This window comes from Dendropsophus ebraccatus, chromosome 1, assembly GCF_027789765.1.
Source record: "Dendropsophus ebraccatus isolate aDenEbr1 chromosome 1, aDenEbr1.pat, whole genome shotgun sequence".
In the NCBI taxonomy this organism is placed as follows: Eukaryota; Metazoa; Chordata; class Amphibia; order Anura; family Hylidae; genus Dendropsophus; species Dendropsophus ebraccatus.
The window spans coordinates 181,351,980-181,373,814 of record NC_091454.1 but is presented as its reverse complement, the minus strand read 5'-3'; the positions used below and the strand labels follow the sequence as shown (position 1 = coordinate 181,373,814).

The 21,835-nt window shown below is 45.7% G+C and overlaps 1 protein-coding gene across 2 annotated transcripts in view; it reads left to right on the top strand.

Annotated features, from left to right (window-relative positions):
* The first annotated feature begins 17,407 nt into the window (after positions 1–17,407).
* Positions 17,408–21,835, top strand: part of CHSY1 (chondroitin sulfate synthase 1) — a 30,390-nt gene continuing 25,962 nt past the window's right edge. The window contains exon 1 of one of the 2 annotated variants that reach the window (XM_069985361.1): positions 17,408–18,170. In XM_069985361.1, the coding sequence (XP_069841462.1) occupies positions 17,857–18,170 (314 nt within the window). In that variant the 5' untranslated portion in view covers positions 17,408–17,856. Of the gene's footprint in view, positions 18,171–19,987; positions 20,036–21,835 lie in introns of those variants that run through there. The other variant, XM_069985370.1, reaches the window with a different exon arrangement.

Below are 21,835 nucleotides of genomic sequence, written 5' to 3'. Positions count from 1 at the left end.
TCTTCTTTTTGCAAATATGCTAATCAGCTTGTTAGGAGCGCTGGGGAAGTTCCTCTGTGTCACAGAGCACCCCCCTCGGCTCGCCTGCCGCCTCATTCAGTGACATCTTCCCTATGCATATTCATATATGCATAATCATGACGGTCTTTACTGTATGTGCAGAAATGTGGTAACCCAGGGGTACTAAATGTTTGCAAGGGCTGGTGTTGCAGTACCGACGTGGCACTTTTCACGTGGCTCTGAGTGGTATAAGCCCTCCCTGGGTCCCAACACACGCCCGTTACACATGTAGCCTCTGTGTCCTTGTGGTGTGGTATAGGCCAAGTCCAGAATTAACTTAACCATGAAAAAATTAACTTAACCATGAAAAACTTTTTTGTATTTGACCAGTTTTTGCTCTTTTGTTTCTTCTTCCTTGTGTTTAAAAAGGCACAGTGCTTGCACTTTTTTTTTACCTACAGACCCATATGAGCTCTCATTTATTTGAGCCACCAATTGTAAATTTCAACCACACACTTAATTTAACAAATCTAACCTTCTGATATGCCCCAATGGAGCCCGGGATGCTAAGGAGGAATGTATGTGTTTTACCTTCCTCCTCAGCGCTGGTTGTGTGCTGTTAGTCGGGGTAAACTTTGCTCCAGAGCACCATTAGGAGCACTGCCGCATTATCCGGCTGCCCCTTCTAATGATAATCAATGGAGGGGGCAGGCTGGATGACATGGCAGTGCTCCTAACAGTGCTCTGGAGCGCAAATATGTTTATTATGGTTTGTTTTTTTTTGTTTTTTTTTTAAAAAAAGGAAAGAGGTGTGATGTAAACTTTTATTATGGGACGGGTTTTAATTATAAAAAATTTTTCTTTTTTAACTTTTTTTTTGCTCATAGGGATCATACTACAATATGATAGGGTTATTACTAACATAGGGTTATTACTACAATATATATATAAAGAATAATTACAATGAGAAAGTGAAACTTCACAGGAAATATAATTGTGATCATGGCAGGTATTCTATACCCCTTTATCTGCACACTAAACATTATCTTTAAGTGCTGATGGTATAGGGGGCAATCTTGGGCAATGGCCAAATCCACCCTTCTCCAATCAATTGTAAAGGCTATATTACACTGCAAGATTACCTTCCAAATCAGGCAGATATCTCCCTGTGTAACAGAGACAGAGATCAGCCGACAAGCAAGCAAATGCAAGATGGTTGTCTTTCAACATGTCAAAACATCATCTGCCGCCTGTTGCACATCTCTTAAAGGAGGGGTTATTCATGTTGATGCAACTCTGCCCACATGATTACTGAGACATGTAATAGGCATTGCATGGAGAGATATTGAGGAGCAAACAAGCGCTGTCAGCGCTCGTTTGCTCCTCGTTCCCTGCTCACTGCCGCCGCTATTACACGTGGTGGCAGCGAGCGGGTAAGTGCAGAGGAGGCCGCTGAGAGGTGTGGGGGGCTGCTCACAGAGGATAGCGGCAGTCTGCTGCCGCCGCTCCTATTCCACAGAGCGACGTGAGCATATCGCTCCTATCACAGTGGTTTGTCTTTCAACATGTTGAAAGAAAAACGACAGCAACGATCAGCCAACATCATTCATGTCAGCTTATAGTTGCCTTCTATTACACAGGACGATTATCGGCGGTAATGGCCGATATCGGCTGCATACGACCGATAATCGTTCCGTGTAATAGGGCCTTTAGTAAGCAAGCACTGATCTAGCAGATTGGTGCTCGCTTACCCCACATTCTGGGCTGTCTAATATGGCCTTAAGTCAAAAATCTATAAAATGTATTGATTGGATTGAAAAAGAAACAAAAACTAGCGATGGATCATTTTTTCTCATTAAAGTTATTAGATGATATGGCTTTCCCCCAGTGTGCTGCTACCCACTGGGACCCCCCCTGCTCTCTTCCAGGGTGACGCTGGCCACCTGGACCCCCTGCTCTCCTCCAGGGTGATGCTCCCCGCCAGTACTCCCCCCACTCTTCCCCAGCATGCCCGCTTCCCACACTCTTCCCTATGTGCCCGCTGCCCACTCCACCCGGTGGGACCTACGAGCGGGGTGGGGAGCAGGCACCCTGTACGAGAGCAGGGGGGGTCCTGATGGGAAGCGGCACACTGGGAGAAAACAGGGGGAGTCCCGGTGGGGAGCAGCACACTGGGGGAGAGCTGCGTCAGGGACACCAGGAGGGGGACAAAGCTTACACTGAGCATCCCCCGCCACCTCCAGCAGCCACAGCCCGCACAGCTCTGGGTGTGGGGTCGTGATGTCATTATTTTAATCCAGGAAGTGAAGACTACCTGCAGTAGTAAGTGCAGGGAAATTTCCAGTAATAAGTGTATATTGGTGATTTGTATAAATTTTGGGAGGCAATAAAATACTTTAATTCTTGGGAGCAAGCGAGCGCCGATAAACGATTGGTGTAATAGGGCCTTTAGGGGTTACAACGTAGTGTCTGCCCTGATACCTATGATATATGTCAGTGAGGTTTTGATAAGAAATGATTTAGTTAACATACGTTTTAGATTCTACATATTAATGTCTGGAACTGAGTAGGTGCAGCCGCCTAGAGCAAACAAAGAGGCTCCGCATACAGTAGGTGTCTCCTTATCTGTGTTTGTAATTCATTACCATTACACACAGGCAGAACTCCCCTTTGTTCTTCGGGACAAATCTATGAATAAGCTTAACATTTACAAAGTCAATTTAACAACATTACCATGCAAATACAGCACAAAAGCATCTGGAGCTTTGGCTTAGCAATTAAAAGGATTTTTATGACCATTACCTTGACTTTCAAAAACCTCCATATCTGATTCACATGCATCATGTTCAGTCCCAGTTTCACTATTAGGGTTCATTGACATTTCTGTATTTCGGACCCATATTTAACTTTTTCTCGTTTTTTCTTTAAATATGTGCCTGGCATTTCCTTTCAATATGCCAGATATTTCATTAGATCAATACCGGTACTGTTTTTGTTACAGAAGTCAATAGGCTGAATTTGTTTTTGGATGGGTCACGTGTGTGTGTGTGTGTGTGTGTGTGTGTGTGTGTATTTATTCATTTTTGTAACAGTTGTATTTTAGCATCATTACAAAAATAGATGAAAAATTTACAACTTTGCAAAAAACATGGTACAAAAACTAAACAAATTGTCATACAGAAGTATGATTGAGCCCTTAGGCCCCTTTACATGATGGGGGAGATTTATCAAACTGGTATAAAGTAGAATTGGCTCAGTTTCCCCTAGCAACCAATCAGATTCCACCTTTTATTTTCCAAAGAATCAGTGATGAAAGAAAGGTGGAATCTGATTGGTTGCTAGGGGCAACTGAGCCAAATCTGCTTTATGTCATGTCTGATAAATCTCCCCCAATGTTTTTATATGGCTGGATGATGATAGCAGACACCTACTGCTTTTGTGCATAATATACATGAAATACAATACAGATTTGACTATAAAAACTAAAGAGCCAGAAGACGATTCCATCTTAACCAATATTAAAGAAATAAGATTTTTAGTTATTAAGCACAATACATTTGTTAGCAGTGCGGTACTGTAGGAACTCTCTGTGCCGCCATAAAAGCTCTATGAATCATGAGACATAAAAAGATGATAAGCTTCTCTGATCTTCAAAAGCGCTGGTTACGTAACCCCCTACACCCCGGGATTATCGCAAAATAACAAATCTAATATATTATTTCCACTTTCTCTAATATTTTGTGTTCATTAGGCTCCGTTCACATCTGTCTCATGATTTCTTTTTAGGCTACGTTCACACGTAGCAAAAGTGGCGCAATTCTTTGGCGCCGACAGGAAGGCTGGCGACTTTTGCTACGTGTGAACGTAGCCTTATAATGGAAACTACTGTCCAGGCCGGATCCATCACGCAAAAGGACACTGACCATACCAAACAGAGCCCATTGGTTTGCATTCCATGATGTTCCGCCAAGGTGTCCGTTGTTTTGCCAGTGCTATTTTTTTATAGGAAATGTGACATAATCATAACATAATGAGCAATGGAGACTTCTGACTGATGCGATACATAGATTAATTTGTGACAATTGCCCCTGACAGTTCTTGTCATTAAAGCGAATGTGCCACTAGGTACATCGCTATGGGTTTTTTACATTAACAGACTGGCAACAGTGCAGGGATGCCAGTGGCACAGCCCTTTTTTTGAACTACCGCCCAGTTTTCACGAATGGTGCCGATATATTCCTGAGCATCGGCCAAACATGAAGCACTGAGGGTCAGCCCACAGGCCCCCAATGTGACAATCTCCCCTCCCCTCTATGACATGGCTACATTGATTCATAGGCCAGCCTGCCCCCAGTGCTTCATGCTGTACCGGTGCTCGGGAATATACTAGCACAGTATATGAGAACCAGGCAGCAGTTGAAAAAAAGGACCACGTCACCAGCATCCCTGCACTGGCGCCAGTCTGTTAATGTAAAAAAAAACGATAGCAATGTAACTAGTGGTACATTCGCTTTAATGTGTTGGAAGCAGGAAAAATGGGCAAGTGTAAGAATATGAGTAATAAGGGCCAAATAATCATGACAAGAGGACTGGGTCAAAATGTCATGGGGTGTTCCCAGTATGTAGTAGTTAGTAGTTATCAAAAGTGATCCAAAGAAGCACATCTGGTGAACAGGGTCATGGGCACCAAGGGTACATGGAGAGGGAACACTAGCCTATCTGGTCCGATTCCACAAAACCAGCTTTAGTAGCTACAAATTAAAGCTGGCTATGATAGAAAGGCATCAGAACCCATATTGCATTACAGCTCGCTGTATCTGGGGCTATGTAGCTAAAGGCTAGTTAGAATGCCTATGCTGACCCCTTCCCACCCCTGAAAGTGCTTATAGTTGGCACATAAACATAGGAACGAGGCCATACAGCGAGAAGATCATCTATCATAACTAGAGATTAGCGAACTTTTCAAAAGTTCGGTCCGACCAGACTTTCAGATTTTTTCTGAGAGTTCGGTCCAACCGAATTTCGGATTTCTTCGGATTTCATAGTTTAAAGCATCTATATGATACGGGGGTAGTGTATTTGGTTGAATTTAGGGCTCTACATGTCAGTAACATCATTATCTTTTCGATATCTCAAATTTTTTTTTTTAGACTTCAATATTCACCATTACAGGGTCTGTGCAGGAAACTCTCCATTACAGGGTCTATGCAGGAAAAAGGTCACAAATGCAGTGAAGGAGCAGCAGTAGTCATTGGAGGCCAGTGGAGGTCCAGCAATAGTCATTTGAGGCCAGTACAGGAGCAGCAGTAGTCAACATGGAGGAAAGGCAGGAGCAGCAGTAGCCAACATGGAGGGCAGGCAGGATCAGCAGTAGCCAACATGGAGGCCAGACAGAATCAGCAGTAGCCAACATGGAGGCCAGGCAGGAGCAGCAGTAGCCAACATGGAGGCAAGGCAGGAGCAACAGTAGTCAACATGGAGGGCAGGCAGGATCAGCAGTAGCTAACATGGAGGCCAAGCAGGAGCAGCAGGAGCCAACATGGAGGACAGGCAGGAGCAGCAGTAGCCAACATGGAGGTCAGACAGGAGCAGCAGTAGCCAACATGGAGGCCAGGCAGGATCAGCAGTAGCCAACATGGAGGCCAGGCAGGAGCAGCAGTAGCCAACATGGAGGCCAGGCAGGAGCAACAGTAGCCAACATGGAGGGCAGGCAGGATCAGCAGTAGCCAACATGGAGGCCAGGCAGGATCAGCAGTAGCCAACATGGAGGACAGGCAGGAGCAGCAGTAGCCAACATGGAGGCCAGACAGGAGCAACAATAGCCAACATGGAGGCCAGGCAGGAGCAGCAGTAGACAACAAGGAGGCAAGGGCAGGCACACCAGTTGTCAACCTAGATGCCAATTAAGGCCCAGCAGTAGCCAACATTGAGGCAAGGGCAGGCACAGCAGTAGTCAACCTAGATGCCAGTTAAGGCCCAGCAGTAGCCAACATTGAGGCAAGGGCAGGCACAGCAGTAGTCAACCTAGATGCCAGTCAAGGCCCAGCAGTAGCCAAAATTGAGGCAAGGGCAGGCACAGCAGTAGTCAACCTAGATGCCAGTTAAGGCCCAGCAGTAGCCAACATTGAGGCAAGGGCAGACACAGCAGTAGTCAACCTAGATGCCAGTCAAGGCCCAGCAGTAGCCAACATTGAGGCAAGGGCAGTCACAGCAGTAGTCAACCTAGATGCCTGTCAAGGCCCAGCAGTAACCAACACTGAGGCAAGGGCAGGCACAGCAGTAGTCAACCTAGATGCCAGTGAAGGCTCAGCAGGAGCCAACATTGAGGCAAGGGCAGGCACAGCAGTAGTCAACCTAGATGCCAGTCAAGGCCCAGCAGTAGCCAACATGGAGCCAAGGGCAGGAGCAACAGTAGCCAACATGGAGGCCAGGCAGGAGCAGCAGTATCCAACAAGGAGGCCAGTACAGGAGCAGCAGTAGTAAACATGGAGGCCAGGCAGGAGCAACAGTAGCCAACAGGGAGGCCAGGGCAGGAGCAGCGGTAGCCAACATGGAGGCCAGGCAGAAGCAACAGTAGCCAACAGGGAGGCCAGGCAGGATCAGCAGTAGCCAACAGGGAGGCCAGGGCAGGAGCGGCAGTAACCAACATGTAGGCCAGGGCAGGAGCAACAGTAGCCAACATGGAGGCCAGTGAAGACCCAGCAGTAGCCTATATGGAGGCCAGGGCAGGAGCCAACATGGAGGCCAGGGCAGGAGTAGCAGTTGTAATGGGGTAACATGAGCAGCGGAAGCAGAATAATGAGGTCCATGGACAGGCGAGAGGTAGCAGGGAGGCAGCAGCAGCAGGAATGGTGGTACGACCAGTACGGTCTAGTTCACATATAGGCCATAATAGAAGCAGAAAAGGTCCTACATCTTGGTGACAACACGACCAAATCCTACTCTGTGGTATCAGGAGCAGGTGTCACAAAGTCCTTATCTATCCATGTGGCGTTAATTTTGATGAAAGTCAGACGCTCCACATTATCACAAGACAATCTGGTTCTCCTGGGACTGACAATATGACCTGCTGCGCTGAAAACTCGCTCGGATCACACACTGCTGGCCAGACAGGAGAGTATGTCCAAAGCAAATTCAGTGAGTTGTGGCAGACATCTAATTTTTCCACCCAGTAGTCCAGAGGTTCGGGGACGTTAGGTGGCAACATAGAGTCCAAAAACACCTGGACTTGCTGTTTGAGGTGTGCCGCCATGTCCTGCTGCTGTGCGGGTGCCCCTGTTACCCCGGCCTGTGGCTGCATGAAAGCGTGCATCATGGACATCAGGCTCAGACTGGTGCCGCTGCTCATGCCACCCAAGCTGCTAGAGGAGGATGTGGAGGAGGCAGCGCTGCTGGTGTGGCCCTGGTGGGAATGGCGTGAATGAGAGCGTTGTGTTCCAAGGGCTGCCACTAACTGTACACCCAGCTCCTTTCTATAATAATTCATTTTTTCCTCCCGTTGGGAAGGGTGAATGAATTCACACAGCTTGTTGCGATACCGTGGGTCCAGTAGTGTGGCCAGCCAGAACTCGTCCCATTGACGAATCCTTTGCAAGCGTGGGTCGGCCGAAAGCATATCAACATGCGCTTAGCCATTTCCACCAGGGAGTGGGAAGGAGTCCCCGCCTCCGTCTCCACAGCATACTGCTAATGGGTACTGCCTCCATCCTTCTCATCCTCCTCATAGCCCTGCATATCCTCCTCTGGCCCCCCTCTGGTCTGGCAGGAAGGCTCATCTCCTTCTCCTCCACCCGTCTACCCTAAGAGTTCCTGTGCGTTCAGGTTCTCCTCCTCCTCAACTTCCTCTCCCTCCTCTTCCGCCAAGCCTTCCTCCAGTGACCCAGGCTGTGACAGTGGCAAGACCAGTGGCAGTCGCATCAGCATCAGCTCCAGTACATGAAGCATGGGTATGATGGCGCTCAGCCCTGTGTCTTGCCCACTGACCAGAAAGGTGCCCTCCTCAAAGGGTCGTAGCAAGCGGCAGGTGTCACGCATGAGCTGCCACTGGCCGAGCTTCAGGTTACACAGGGGAGTCACCGTGTCCGCCTGCATCAAGAGGAAATCAGTCAAAGCCTTCCTCTGCTCATAGAGCCGGTCCAGCATGTGGAGGGTGGAGTTCCACCTCGTGGCTACATCGCAAATGAGACGATGGTTGGGAAGACCATTCCTCCGCTGCAGGTCGAGGAGGATGTGGTGAGAGCGACTTGAATGGCTGAAATGGTTACACAGCTTTCGAGCCATTGACAGCACAGTCTGTAAATGGGATGAAGACTTTAGAAAGTGTGTGCCATACACGGGGCGTGCTTTATCTCCTCAATAGGGATGGTCCGAACCCGCCGAGGTTCGGGTTCGTATGAACCCGAACGCTCGGCATCAGATTCCCGCTGTCTGCCCGCTCCGTGGAGCAGGTGGATACAGCAGGAGGACCGCCTGGAAAACTAGGATACAGCCTATGGCTATGGCTATCCTTATGGACGTCGAAGTGTGAGCCAGCCACTCCAAGACTGTGGAATTAGACGTGTGGACACGACCCTGGTGTGACAAAGGAATCTCAGGCCTGCGACTGTAATGACTTGTAATATGTAGGACAACTATAGAAATTGTATATATATATATATATATATATATATATATATATAGCAATTTTTTAAGATATAATGCTACACACCGGAACCAGGTATTTTAGTCTCTCAGGATAAGACGGATGTGATATACACACTTTCAATCAGAAGGGTCCAAGTATAGAAATTGGGTATATAGCACTTTTTTAAAGATACAATGCTATACACCTGAACCAGTTATTTTAGTCTCTCAGTATAAGACGGGTGTGATATACACACTTTCAATCAGAAGGGTCCAAGTATAGAAATTGGGTATATAGCACTTTTTTTTTTAAGATACAATGCTATACACCTGAACCAGTTATTTTAGTCTCTCAGTATAAGACGGGTGTGATATACACACTTTCAATCAGAAGGGTCCAAGTATAGAAATTGGGTATATAGCACTTTTTTTTAAGATACAATGCTATACACCTGAACCAGGTATTTTTGTCTCTCAGGATAAGACGTATGTGATATACACACTTTCAATCAGAAGGGTCCAAGTATGGAAATTGGGTATATACAGTATATGTATATAGCACTTTTTTAAGATACAATGCTATACACCTGAACCAGGTATTTTAGTCTCTCAGGATAAGACAGATGTGATATACACACTTTCAATCAGAAGTGTCCAAGTATAGAAATTGGGTATATAGCACTTTTTTTTAAGATACAATGCTATACCCCTGAACCAGGTATTTTTGTCTCTCAGCATAAGACAGATGTGATATACACACTATCAGAAGTATAGTACTTGTATATCTGTACGTCACGTTTTGGTTCCGTGCACCCTTTTCTGTCCAATGCCTAATCTATCTATCTTTCGCCCTCTCTATATTTCTCTCTCAATCACTAGATGTTTCTCATCTAGGCTTTCCTAATCTTTCCTTTCCCACAATATCTTCTCAGTAGTCTGTAGTACACAACAGCAGCTTGCTTCCTCTCTCTCTCTCCCTCTACACACTGCGTGGTGCGGTCATGTGACCACTCCTTTTAAAGCAATACCGACGTCACACAGCGGGTGGGCTAGTACAAGATCCCTGCTGATTGGATGTGTTTCGGGCATCATGGGAAAGCGCTTTTCCCACCCGGAACACTTCCTGCTTTCTAGAATGGCGGCTGCCATTTTAGAAAGCAAGAAAAAAAAATCGGAGCGGATTTCCAAAAATCTGAATCCGATCGGACTCCCGGATCCCATACCGGGCGAACCGATTCACTCATCTCTAATCATAACTACACTGATAATTCGTCCCACAGTCTAATATGAATGAATACATTGTTTTATTTATAGGACCCCCTTTGGTGAGAAGAATCTTGGTGGTCCCATTCATCAATGTTGTGATTCTGGTTGCTGTTTTCAGTAAGTGTTCCACAGAATTATTTTGCCCTTTTATTCCTGGATTTTAATGGAAATCATTTATGTTTTCAACTTTCAACTTCACCATACAAGTTTCCATTACAAAGGTGATGTGAGCTCCTGCATGTATCTGTCATGAGAGTATCAGTATGTACAGCCAGCCTCATCCTGTTCTTCCTGAGATAGCCGTCCAGCAGCTCTGCATACTGGGCAATGGTGGCTGCAGAACTGGAAGAATAGTCATGTAATTGTGTGTTTTGTCTTAGAAGATTTTTACATATAAGGCTGTAGTATAAAGCTTGTAGTACATTGCTCTGGTTTTGAATAAAGATGTTGACAAAAATGAGAACCAAATACTGACGGAAATACTACATGGAAAACCGGCCCCATAGTGGTGATGGTTTTACCTGGTTTCTGTCTTTTGGGAGGAGGGGGCAGTTCACCTTTGGAATTTCCTTTGTACAGTCACTTACATAATCCATTCATCCCCTTCTCCCCCATTGGGCTGGTTTCTTTCTATGTAAATATTTGAAGGTCAATTAAGACAATGGAGGCTTCTCTTTTGTAGACAGGTTGGTCCTGACGATATCAAGTACACAAAAGACTAACTTATACTATCAATGATCTGTTTAACAAGGATTCCAGACATAAGATGCCATTGCATGCAAACTTGATAGGTCTTACATATTTAATCGCAAAGGGCCCATTGATTTCTATTGGGCTATTTTGTAGTTTTATGGATCCGTAATTAATTCTGCAAAAAAAATAGGACATGTCCTAGTGCAGATGGTAATTGCAAAACAGTTAGCCATTAGAAGTCAATGGGGTCAACATTTTTGTGGACAATTTGGATGTTACATTGAATAAATTTATTTATTACCTTCCCAACTTTTGTAGGTCCGCAAAAAAATCTGAATTGCGGATGCACTTCAGACACATTTTTTGCAGATTGAACAAAGATTGCGGACATAATATACAGTCATGAAAAATTACTGATTGTATAAATGAAGGTTCTTGGTACTTATGTCTTCTATTGTTGTGTTAGGGTAGCCATGCACATAAGGGCCCTTCTACACCGATTATCGGTAATAAGCATTTCTCGGAATACTCAGTTACCCCAGTCGGCCTGTGGAAATGGGCCAGAGATCAGTTAACAAGCAGGGCAACACTCAGTATAGACAGTAATAGAGGGTATGCTGAGCAGCCATATCTGATGGGAGCGACCCATCAGCGGATGTTGTAACAAAGCTCACAGCGGCATTAGTCATATGAATGAATTTTTGTTCATTGTATGATCGTTGCTGCGTTACACCAGTAGATTTGAACGATTTAACAATTTATTGCACGATAAAAAGGACCTTTACAGACACCCTCAAAAAGTGCTATCGATGGGCAGTTGCTCTTTCGGTCTTATGACAAAAGTGCAGCATCCCTGTAAGCTTCCCACACCACCACCTTTTTTCCCTTTAGCTGGACATTACTTTTCAATCAGTATTCCAATGAGTTTGGTTGGATCTGATAAAACCTTTGGATATTTGAGGGCTGTAATGTTTATCTTGGTGTCCTATAACTGGGCCATCAGATATTGGCTACAACTTTGTGTATGTATATATGTGTGTAAGCGGCTGGCATGCAGCTTCGGGGTCCATTGCTACATATTGAGCATTAATGAGCAGATGGTTCGAAGACTTGAAAACAGTGCCAACCATATGTGACATTTGTTTATATGGCTTCGATTATGTTTACGGTATTGTTTCTCTTGTAAATCTATCTTCTATCTGTCTTCATTAACTTAACATTGTAGCCACAGGCTAAAAAAACTTCACTTGGCTCCTCTTCTATCTAAATGACCATTTTGCCTCCACCCCTTGTGGTGCATTGACTGATAAGCAAATAATTCAAGGGACAAACCTAATTACATTGCATTCCTTTGTAGTTGTAGATAATGTCAGCCCCTCCAGACACATTATCATGGCAGCATTGTGATCACTATCTTTTATCAGGATTTGTAAGCCAGAAGTGGGAAGTACAAAGGGAAAAAGTATAGGGAAAGACATGCTTTGGACCCAGTCCAGGCTTTGGCTTACAAATACTTACTCTAGATTTATAGCAACATTGTTGGCTTATTCTCTCTTTTTCCATAACACAGATATAGGTGGCATGGTGACTGTATTGCCACAGCGCTCAGGCCCCAAATTTAAAGCATCTCAGTTAGCCATGAATCCCAATGGAAGGCTTTTTCATAACATATGTTAGGGAAGGGTCTGGCAGTATCCGCATCAAATCTTAATTGCATGTATGTATCTGATCACCCAATAAAGATTGAAATATTTTTTTGCATCTTACTAGGATGCAGAAGCACCTATTAGATTTGAGCGAAATTTACATTAAGATCTATAAAACATACTGCCAAATATACAGCAAAATGAACAAACTTTATTGGGCATAATCTGCATAAAAAACAATGAAAAAAAAGAACAAACGTGGAGGATGAGGGCAGCAGAGTAATGCGGACAGAAAAAAAAACAAAAAATTAAACAGGAAAATGGCAAAGACAATTACATATGTAAACCGTAAGCCATAAAAAGTGCAAAGTGCATCTACGTATGGAAATTCAAAGTGCATATATATCTAGCTGCAAATATTAACATTTTTGCACATTCTTCTCTGTGTATATATATATATATATATATATATATATATATATATATATGTATGTATTTATACATATATGCACTCTTTGTATTTCTTATACCTGCTAGTATGTACCAGTTTACATTGTCTTTGTCACTATCCTATGTATGTTTTTTTTCCACACTGTCCGCATTACATTGCTGCCTCAATCCTTCACATTCGGTTGTTTTTTATTGGTTTAATGCTAATTATTCACAATAAATAAAAATACTAATTTTGCTCTATTTTTGTGAGTATGTGTATGTTTTATGGATAGAACCAGGCATAGTTGTAGGTGTAGTCTGTATGTAATATTTTTGCTGGTCCTGATATGATATTATAGATTACTTGTGTCCAGGGAGATTTTTAGGGGTTTATTATTACATTAAGATTCACTGAACCTAAATCTAGTGAATGGGCCCTCCATTAATTTGGTCTTGTAAAATTCCTTACACTTTCCAAGTGCTCTGATTTCTCAGAGAAGTTTGGAAAGAGAGTCTAGACTCTATTATTTCAGACATCTCTGGGAAAGCAGAATACTGGAAAGCGGAAGGAATTTCACAAGACTAAATGATTCGAGGGCTGATTCACTAGATTTAGGTAAGGGCCCTATTCCACCGGACGATTATCGTTCGCATGATCGTTAACGATTAACGATCTCAAACGACCTCTATTGCGAAAGACCTGAAAACGTTCACTCATTTCCATGGAACGATAATCGTTACTTATGATCGTATTTGCAAACGTTTTTTCTTTGCTATTTCTTCGCTATTGCGTTCGTATCTACTGCGAATGACCGAATGTCTTATTCAATGCGAACGATTTGCGAACGTTTTGCGAACAAGCAACGATTAAAATAGGTCCAGGTCTTATAAAGCGATCAACAATTTCTCGTTTGGTCGTTAATCATTAACTACATTTTAACCAAACGATTATCGTTTAGATTCAAACGATTTAACGATAATCTGAACGATAATCGTCTGGTGGAATAGGGCCCTAAGTCATACTATAGATTCTCTAGTCCTGTTTAATAAACAAATATGTTCAGGAAATGGCCCGAATGTAGCAGCTTATTACGTTCAAGCCACTAAACAGAATGGCGCCGCTGGCAGTGTGTCACGGTGTTTGTTTATGATGTATACCAGCAAGGTACTGATATAAAATGGTGTCAGTCCAGAATAAAGATCACATGTCAGTAGTGGGAAATACAGACATTAATATCACTCTTAATCAAAACTGTTGGTTTATTTATTTTATGATCAGTTTATTTCTTGCTAAAGAACCACATTTCCATCTAAATATTAATAATTAGAGGCTACAATGCAAATCAAGAATCTTGATGAAAAACAATATAGTTAATTTAACCACAAGACATCTGTCTATCTATCTATTGCATCCCAGTGCTGTCTGTGATTTATTTAGCCATTCATACTAGGTGTGTCTGCATAATTCAGCTGTAGTCCAGTAATTGTGCAGTTCTGTAAAGGCATGCTACTCCCTATACCAGTGCTTTGTCATTTAACAAAGCCCTTCACAACCTTCTTTGTTTCTTTGAGGTCAGTACCTGCTTTCTCCACTAGGGGGCTCCCAGCTCTTACATCAGTAACTGTTTCCTTTAAATAGTGAAGTCATTTGTTGTTATAACCCACTAATAAGGACTTTATAATGCTGAGTTTACAGCACCTAGCAGGAGATTAGTCCTCTACGTACTTCCTTGTGTAGCGTATATTGTAGTATGGAATATACTGCAGACTGTACAGGTTTGGGCTCCATTTGATGGTAAAGCATTTCCATAAATCTGGCAGTATGTGTGCTGTTCTTCCCTAATGGTCCTTTTACATGGAGCGATTATCGGTCAAATCTGCACAATAACGATTGCATTTGAGTGATTTGTTTGTGTAAATACAGCTAACAATCAAGCGATAAGCAAGAAATCGTTAATCGTCGTCTTTCAACATGTTCTCAAATTGTCGCTGGTCGCTCACTGATAATTCGCAATCGTAAAAATTTATTTTTTTAAAATGATTTATCTCTTCGTCTGAATGACGAACAGTGTAAAAACCAAATAGTCGCTTTAAAATCGTTAAATGATCGATTGAGCAATTTATCGCTCTGTGTAAAAGAAACATTAGGGTGCTTTTACACGCACAAATAAATCGCTTAATCGCTCGTTTAGCGAATAGCAAGTGATGATTCTTTCTTTTAAACAATAGGCGTTTATGCGGCATTTACACGGAACGATTATCGTGCGAATTCGCACGATAACGATCCAAATCGAACGATAATCGTACATGTAAACGCAGCCAACAATCAATCGACGAGCGAGAAATCGTTCATTTTGATCTTTCAACAACTTCTCAAATCTTCGTTGATCGTTCGCAAAAAATTCGCAGATCGTTCCGTGTGAACAGTCGTTCGCCGATTTAACCAATGTGTGAGATAGGCTTAAGCGATCGCAAAATGGTCGCAAAACTAATTTTCCGTACAATATAGCGTACCATCTAAACGCTGATCGTTATGAAAAAAAACCCGTTACTCCAAAATCGTTAATCGTACGATCGTGCAAATTATTGTTTCGTGTAACAGTAGCATTAGACAAGAAGATAAATCACTGTGGAAAATCGTTAATGCGATCGTATGAGAACGTTGAGAACGATTAACAGTGATTTTGATAGAAAAGCAGGTGATTCCAGGCACAGCTGTCTAGCTGTCTAGCTCCTATTCACACGCAGCATGCAGCCAGCTCACTGGATCAAAGATCGGGTGACCTCTGTGGTGCTCAGCCTCACACAGATAATACAAAAGTGCAGGACGTAGATATAATGAATAAGCGGCACTCACCATTCACCGATACATATTGGTGGCAGACAAATAAATGCAGTCGCGTTCCACAGGCTACAGCCAATGTGCTCTAGCTTGCGCTCTTTCCGGTCTGATAAACTATTATTTTGTACAATAAATGACCATTTTCTGGAGTGGTGAGTGCCGCCTATTCCTTATATCTACTTACTGCACTAGCAATAATTTTGAGGTCCACTCAAAAGATGCCATCAAAGACATACAAACAATTTTCGTTCCTAGTTTGATCGATGCCGTGTTTACACCAGAAGATTACGGTTTAAACTCAAACGATTTAACCACATTTTGCACGATAATCGGCCCGTGGGAAAAGGCCCAATTACACAGGACAATTATTGTGCAAATTATTGTTATATCTTTCGAATTTAAACAATAATATTATGTAATAATAATTTTATATAAATGCAGGCAACAATCAAACGACCTAGGAGAAATCGTTCATCGTTTGCTTGGTGCTGACACCAAAATCATTGTTAATTGTTCACTAATCTGTCATTTCACATCATTCCTTCATTTGCTGGGATCAGATGGAGTTAACGATCATAGAAGTAATTGTACCTAGTGACTATGGTTCTGGGTAATATGGTGAAGTTTCAGGTTAATGATAAACGATCTTGTTTGTGATTGTTTACCCTTGCTTTGTCTAAAGACTATTACCCTGTCAGGTCAGCGCTCACTTGCTCCTTTTTCCCTGCTCGCTGCTGGCACTATTACATGTGCTGACGGCGAGCCCGTAAGAACACGGGGTGGGGTGAGGGGGGGATTCAAGTGGCCTTTTTAAATTTCATTGGTTGCTATGGGCAACTGCTCCACTGGTCTTCTGCCTCCATTGTGTTTAAATCCAATCTATTTGCAGCCAATGCCAGATGTCATGGTAAAGATTAGCAGTCCGGTTCATATTCGCTTCCTTAATATATTCTGCCATATTTGCAAGTGTGAACAGAACCTTAGATTGTAAATAAATTTGGAGATCGGGATCCACTAACAATTAGACTGGATGGGAGTCATGTAAGCTGTTTCTGGAATCCTGGTCAACTTGGCGGCTGCAACCAGGCCATCAGACATCAGCCAAATCTATCAGACATAAATGAGTCTTTTTTTTTTTACTATTTCTGCCATAAGAACTCCTGTATGGGATTAGACTAGATAGGCAGCTGTATCAGTGACCCTGGGCGCCATCACCCTGTCAGCGGTTCTCTACCTTCTGTATATCCCTTTGGATAAGACACCCCAGCAATAACCCCACAAGAGCTACAGATACAGAGACGGTCTCATCCATTCATCTTACTATCACATCTTACTATCGTACGATTAACGATTTTGAAATAACGATTTGTTTTAACGATCAGCGTTTAGACGGAACGATATATCGTATGGAAAAATCGTTTTGCGATCGCTTAAGCCCATCTCACAAATCGGTAAAAGACTGTTTACACGAAATGATCTGCGAATTTTTAGCGAACGACCAACGAAGATTTGAGAACATGTTCAAAGATCAAAATGAACGATTTCTCGCTCGTCGCTTGATTGCTTGCTGTGTTTACACGGAACAAATATCGCTTAACTGCCTATTATATCCCACCACTTTACAGACTCTGGGATCATGAATATTATGCTCTTCATAGATGTATTTTATAAGTATATATACACCCAGCTAACAGTATGTATTTCAGATATATACGGTATGACACCCCCGTCTATGAGGGAAGCATTTCACAAGTGGTACAGTCCGGCCTCTGGCACGGCCCCCACAGTACAGTGAGTGTTGGCAGTAGCTGCAACCGAAAGTTTTGCTTTTTTCGCAGGTCACGTGAGCCGGGGCCTCTTTCACTCGCAGCCAATGAGAGAAGGCGTACGGGTGCCGGGCGGGTTCAATCCTTCTCTCCGTGCACTGTGTGTGCTTAAAGAGCCGAGGCGCGGGTGACGTGAGGAGCTGAGGGCTGTGTTGTGTGAGGAGGACGGGAGCGGTGACCTGGTGCTGAGGGATAGCGGCATGAGAAGAGGGCGACCCTGACACACACGTACACCCCTCCAGGCCGGAGCGTGAGCGGACCGGGGAGCGTGTCAGGCCGGCCCTGTGAGGGCGGGAGGAAGCCTCGGGGACAATAGGTAGCGGCGGCGGTGTGGTGGCAGGCTGCGGGGAGCCGGTGTCCGGGGCGCTGGAGGAGACGAGTAGATGACAGCGGTGCGGGCCAGGTGACGGAGCTCCGGGTACATGAGCGGGCGCACACGGCGGATCTGAGGCTTTTATCTGGGACTGAAGGAGCGGGCGCCGCGGCCGGAGCAGCCCTGCACAGAGACGGACACCCCGCCGCCCCAGGGATGGCAGCCCGGGGCCGCCACTCGTGGTTCAGCGTGCTACTGGGACTGGTGCTCGGCTTCCTGCTCGCCTCCCGGCTCATCATCCCCCGGGCCGCCGAGCTGCACCGATACCGGCGCAAGGGAGGACAGGCCGTGGGCTGCGGACCCCAGCCCGGCGCCAGGAGCGAGCTCACCTGGAGAGACCTGCAGCCGCCATACATGGGAGCCCTGGAGGCCGACAGCGAGGAGGACGTGCCCCGGGACCGGAGCTTCCTCTACGTGGGGGTGATGACCGCACAGAAGTACCTGCAGACCCGGGCCGTGGCCGCATACAGGTGAGGGGCGCTGCTGGGCAATGCTATACAGGGGGGAGTATATACTGCTATACAGGGGGGAGTATATACTGCTATACAGGGGGGAGTATATACTGCTATACAGGGGGGGGGGGTGTATATATATACTGCTATACAGGGGGGAGTATATACTGCTATACAGGGGGGGGGGGTGTATATATATACTGCTATACAGGGGGGGGGGGTGTATATATATACTGCTATACAGGGGGGAGTATATACTGCTATACAGGGGGGGGGGTGTATATATATACTGCTAGGGGGGTGTATATATATATACTGCTATACAGGGGTGATGACCGCACAGAAGTACCTGCAGACCCGGGCCGTGGCCGCATACAGGTGAGGGGCGCTGCTGGGCACTGCTGTACAGGGGGGGGGGGGGGGAGTATATACTGCTGTACAGGGGGGGGGGGGGGGGGAGTATATACTGCTGTACAGGGGGGGGGGGGGGGGAGTATATACTACTGTACAGGGGGAGGGGGGGGAGTATATACTACTGTACAGGGGGAGGGGGGGGAGTATATACTACTGTACAGGGGGAGGGGGGGGAGTATATACTGCTGTACAGGGGGGGGGGGAGTATATACTGCTGTACAGGGGGGGGGGGGAGTATATACTGCTGTACAGGGGGGGGGGGGGAGTATATACTGCTGTACAGGGGGGGGGGGGAGTATATACTGCTGTACAGGGGGGGGAGTATATACTGCTGTACAGGGGGGGGAGTATATACTGCTGTACAGGGGGGGGGGGGGGAGTATATACTGCTGTACAGGGGGGGGGGGGGAGTATATACTGCTGTACAGGGGGGGGGGGGGAGTATATACTGCTGTACAGGGGGGGGGGGGAGTATATACTGCTGTACAGGGGGGGGAGTATATACTGCTGTACAGGGGGGGGGGGGGAGTATATACTGCTGTACAGGGGGGGGGGGGGAGTATATACTGCTGTACAGGGGGGGGGGGGGAGTATATACTACTGTACAGGGGGGGGAGTATATACTGCTATACAGGGGGGGGGCTATATACACTGCTATACAGGGGTGGTGACCGCACAGAAGTACCTGCAGACCCTGGCCGTGGCCGCATACAGGTGAGGGGCGCTGCTGGGCACTGCTATACAGGGGGGGGGGGTGTATATACACTGCTATACAGGGGGGGGGGGGGTGTATATACACTGCTATACAGGGGTGGTGACCGCACAGAAGTACCTGCAGACCCTGGCCGTGGCCGCATACAGGTGAGGGGCGCTGCTGGGCACTGCTATACAGGGGGGGGGGGGGGGGTGTATATACACTGCTATACAGGGGGGGGGGGTGTGTATACACTGCTATACAGGGGTGGTGACCGCACAGAAGTACCTGCAGACCCGGGCCGTGGCCGCATACAGGTGAGGGGCGCTGCTGGGCAATGCTATACAGGGGGGAGTATATACTGCTATACAGGGGGGAGTATATACTGCTATACAGGGGGGGGGGGGGTGTATATATATACTGCTATACAGGGGTGATGACCGCACAGAAGTACCTGCAGACCCGGGCCGTGGCCGCATACAGGTGAGGGGCGCTGCTGGGCAATGCTATACAGGGGGGGGGGAGTATATACTACTGTACAGGGGGGGGGGGTGTATATACACTGCTATACAGGGGTGATGACCGCACAGAAGTACCTGCAGACCCGGGCCGTGGCCGCATACAGGTGAGGGGCGCTGCTGGGCACTGCTATACAGGGGGGGGGGGGGGGGGGGAGTATATACTAATGTACAGGGGGGGGGGTGTATATACACTGCTATACAGGGGTGATGACCGCACAGAAGTACCTGCAGACCCGGGCCGTGGCCGCATACAGGTGAGGGGCGCTGCTGGGCACTGCTATACAGGGGGGACTATATACATTGCTGTATGCACACTATGTGCTGCTGTACAGGGGGAGACTATATACACTGCTATATGGGGTGACTATATACACTATATGCTATACATTCACTATATACTGCTATATAGAGGAGGGACTATATACACTGCTATACGATGGGGGAGGATATACACTGCTATACGGGGGGTGCTATATACATTGCTATACGGGGGCGCTATATACACTGTTATACGCGGGGTGGGCTATATACACTGCAATACGATGGGGGAGGATATACACTGCTATACGGGGGGGAGGCTATATACATTGCTATACGGGGGCGCTATATACACTGCTATACGCGGGGTGGGCTATATACACTGCTATACAGGGGGAGTAAATACACACACTACACTGCTATACAGGGGAACTATACACTGCTTTATGGGGTACTATATGGGGACTATACACTGCTATTCCGGGGGACTATATACACACACACTACACTGCTATACAGGGGGAACTATATACACTGCTAAATTGGGGTACTATATGGGGACTATACACTGCATTAAGGGGGGACTGTACACAGCTATACAGGGGGACTATACACACACTACACAGCTATACAGGGGGATTATACACTCTGCACTGTTATATGGGGGTGGGCACTGTACACTGGGCTGTACTGTATTGCACATGGTACATGCTGGATTGTTGTTGTGATGCACACTGTACTGTGGGGCGTGTTGTACACACTGGTAGATGCTGGTGTTGTAGTAGGCACTGGGCACAGTCCGTACACTTGGTGCGTTATACACACTGGGCTCTCATGAGTGTGCTGGGTAACCCTCTCATTACTAACACACGCGGGGCTGTTAGTAGGGGCACTTGGCTCCTCAGGTGAGGCCTCCAGTGTTATTGCACTGGGTATAGGGGCAGCCTATGATGCATGCTGGGTAATGTTGGCATCCTGGCTTGGCACTACTAGTGGTGATCTCCAGTAACTCGGCTGCTTGTGATGAGACAATCCTCCTAGATTTATGGCTCTGCCCAGCTGTGGCCAGTGATTCCCTGTGCTGGTGTTTTCCAGGAGACATCAGGAATGTGTGAAATAGTCTGCATTGTTACATTTATTCGTCTGCTTTATAGGACACTTGGGTGACAATTGTGTGCGGACTGTATAACCTCAGAGGTGATCTCTCCCTGCAACAGTCCATGGTGTATGGGATATGCCATAAAGCTCTGCCATGTCTCTGATCCTTGTGTAGGAATAGTCACCTATTGCCAGTGGATAGTATGCTAAAATGTTGCTGCCCCTGAATTATTACATTGTGTATGTGCTGACATGTGGTTATAACGGTGAGTGTGTAACATATATATACAATGGGGGAGACTTATCAAACATGGTGTAAAGTGAAACTGGCTCAGTTGCCCCTAGCAACCAATCAGATTCCACCTTTCATACCTCACAGACTCTTTAGAAAAAAAGTGGAATCTGATTGGTTGCTAGGGGCAACTGAGCCAGTTTCACTTTACACCATGTTTGATAAATCTCCCCGATAGTGTTGTCTTGAAGTACACCTCTGCCCCTGCTTTAGTATTTTTGCTGCCTCTGCAGTTCTGTCATCTTGGATTAGCACTTGAATAACCTTTGGATAGGGCGATCTTATGTAGTCCTTGAATCTGTTCCTTTATGACTTGTGATGGATATGGTGTAAGTGTATGGGATGTATGTAAGCTATATGGTGTGCCGTAATGGATATGTGCTGGTTATAAAAAACTGTACGGTAT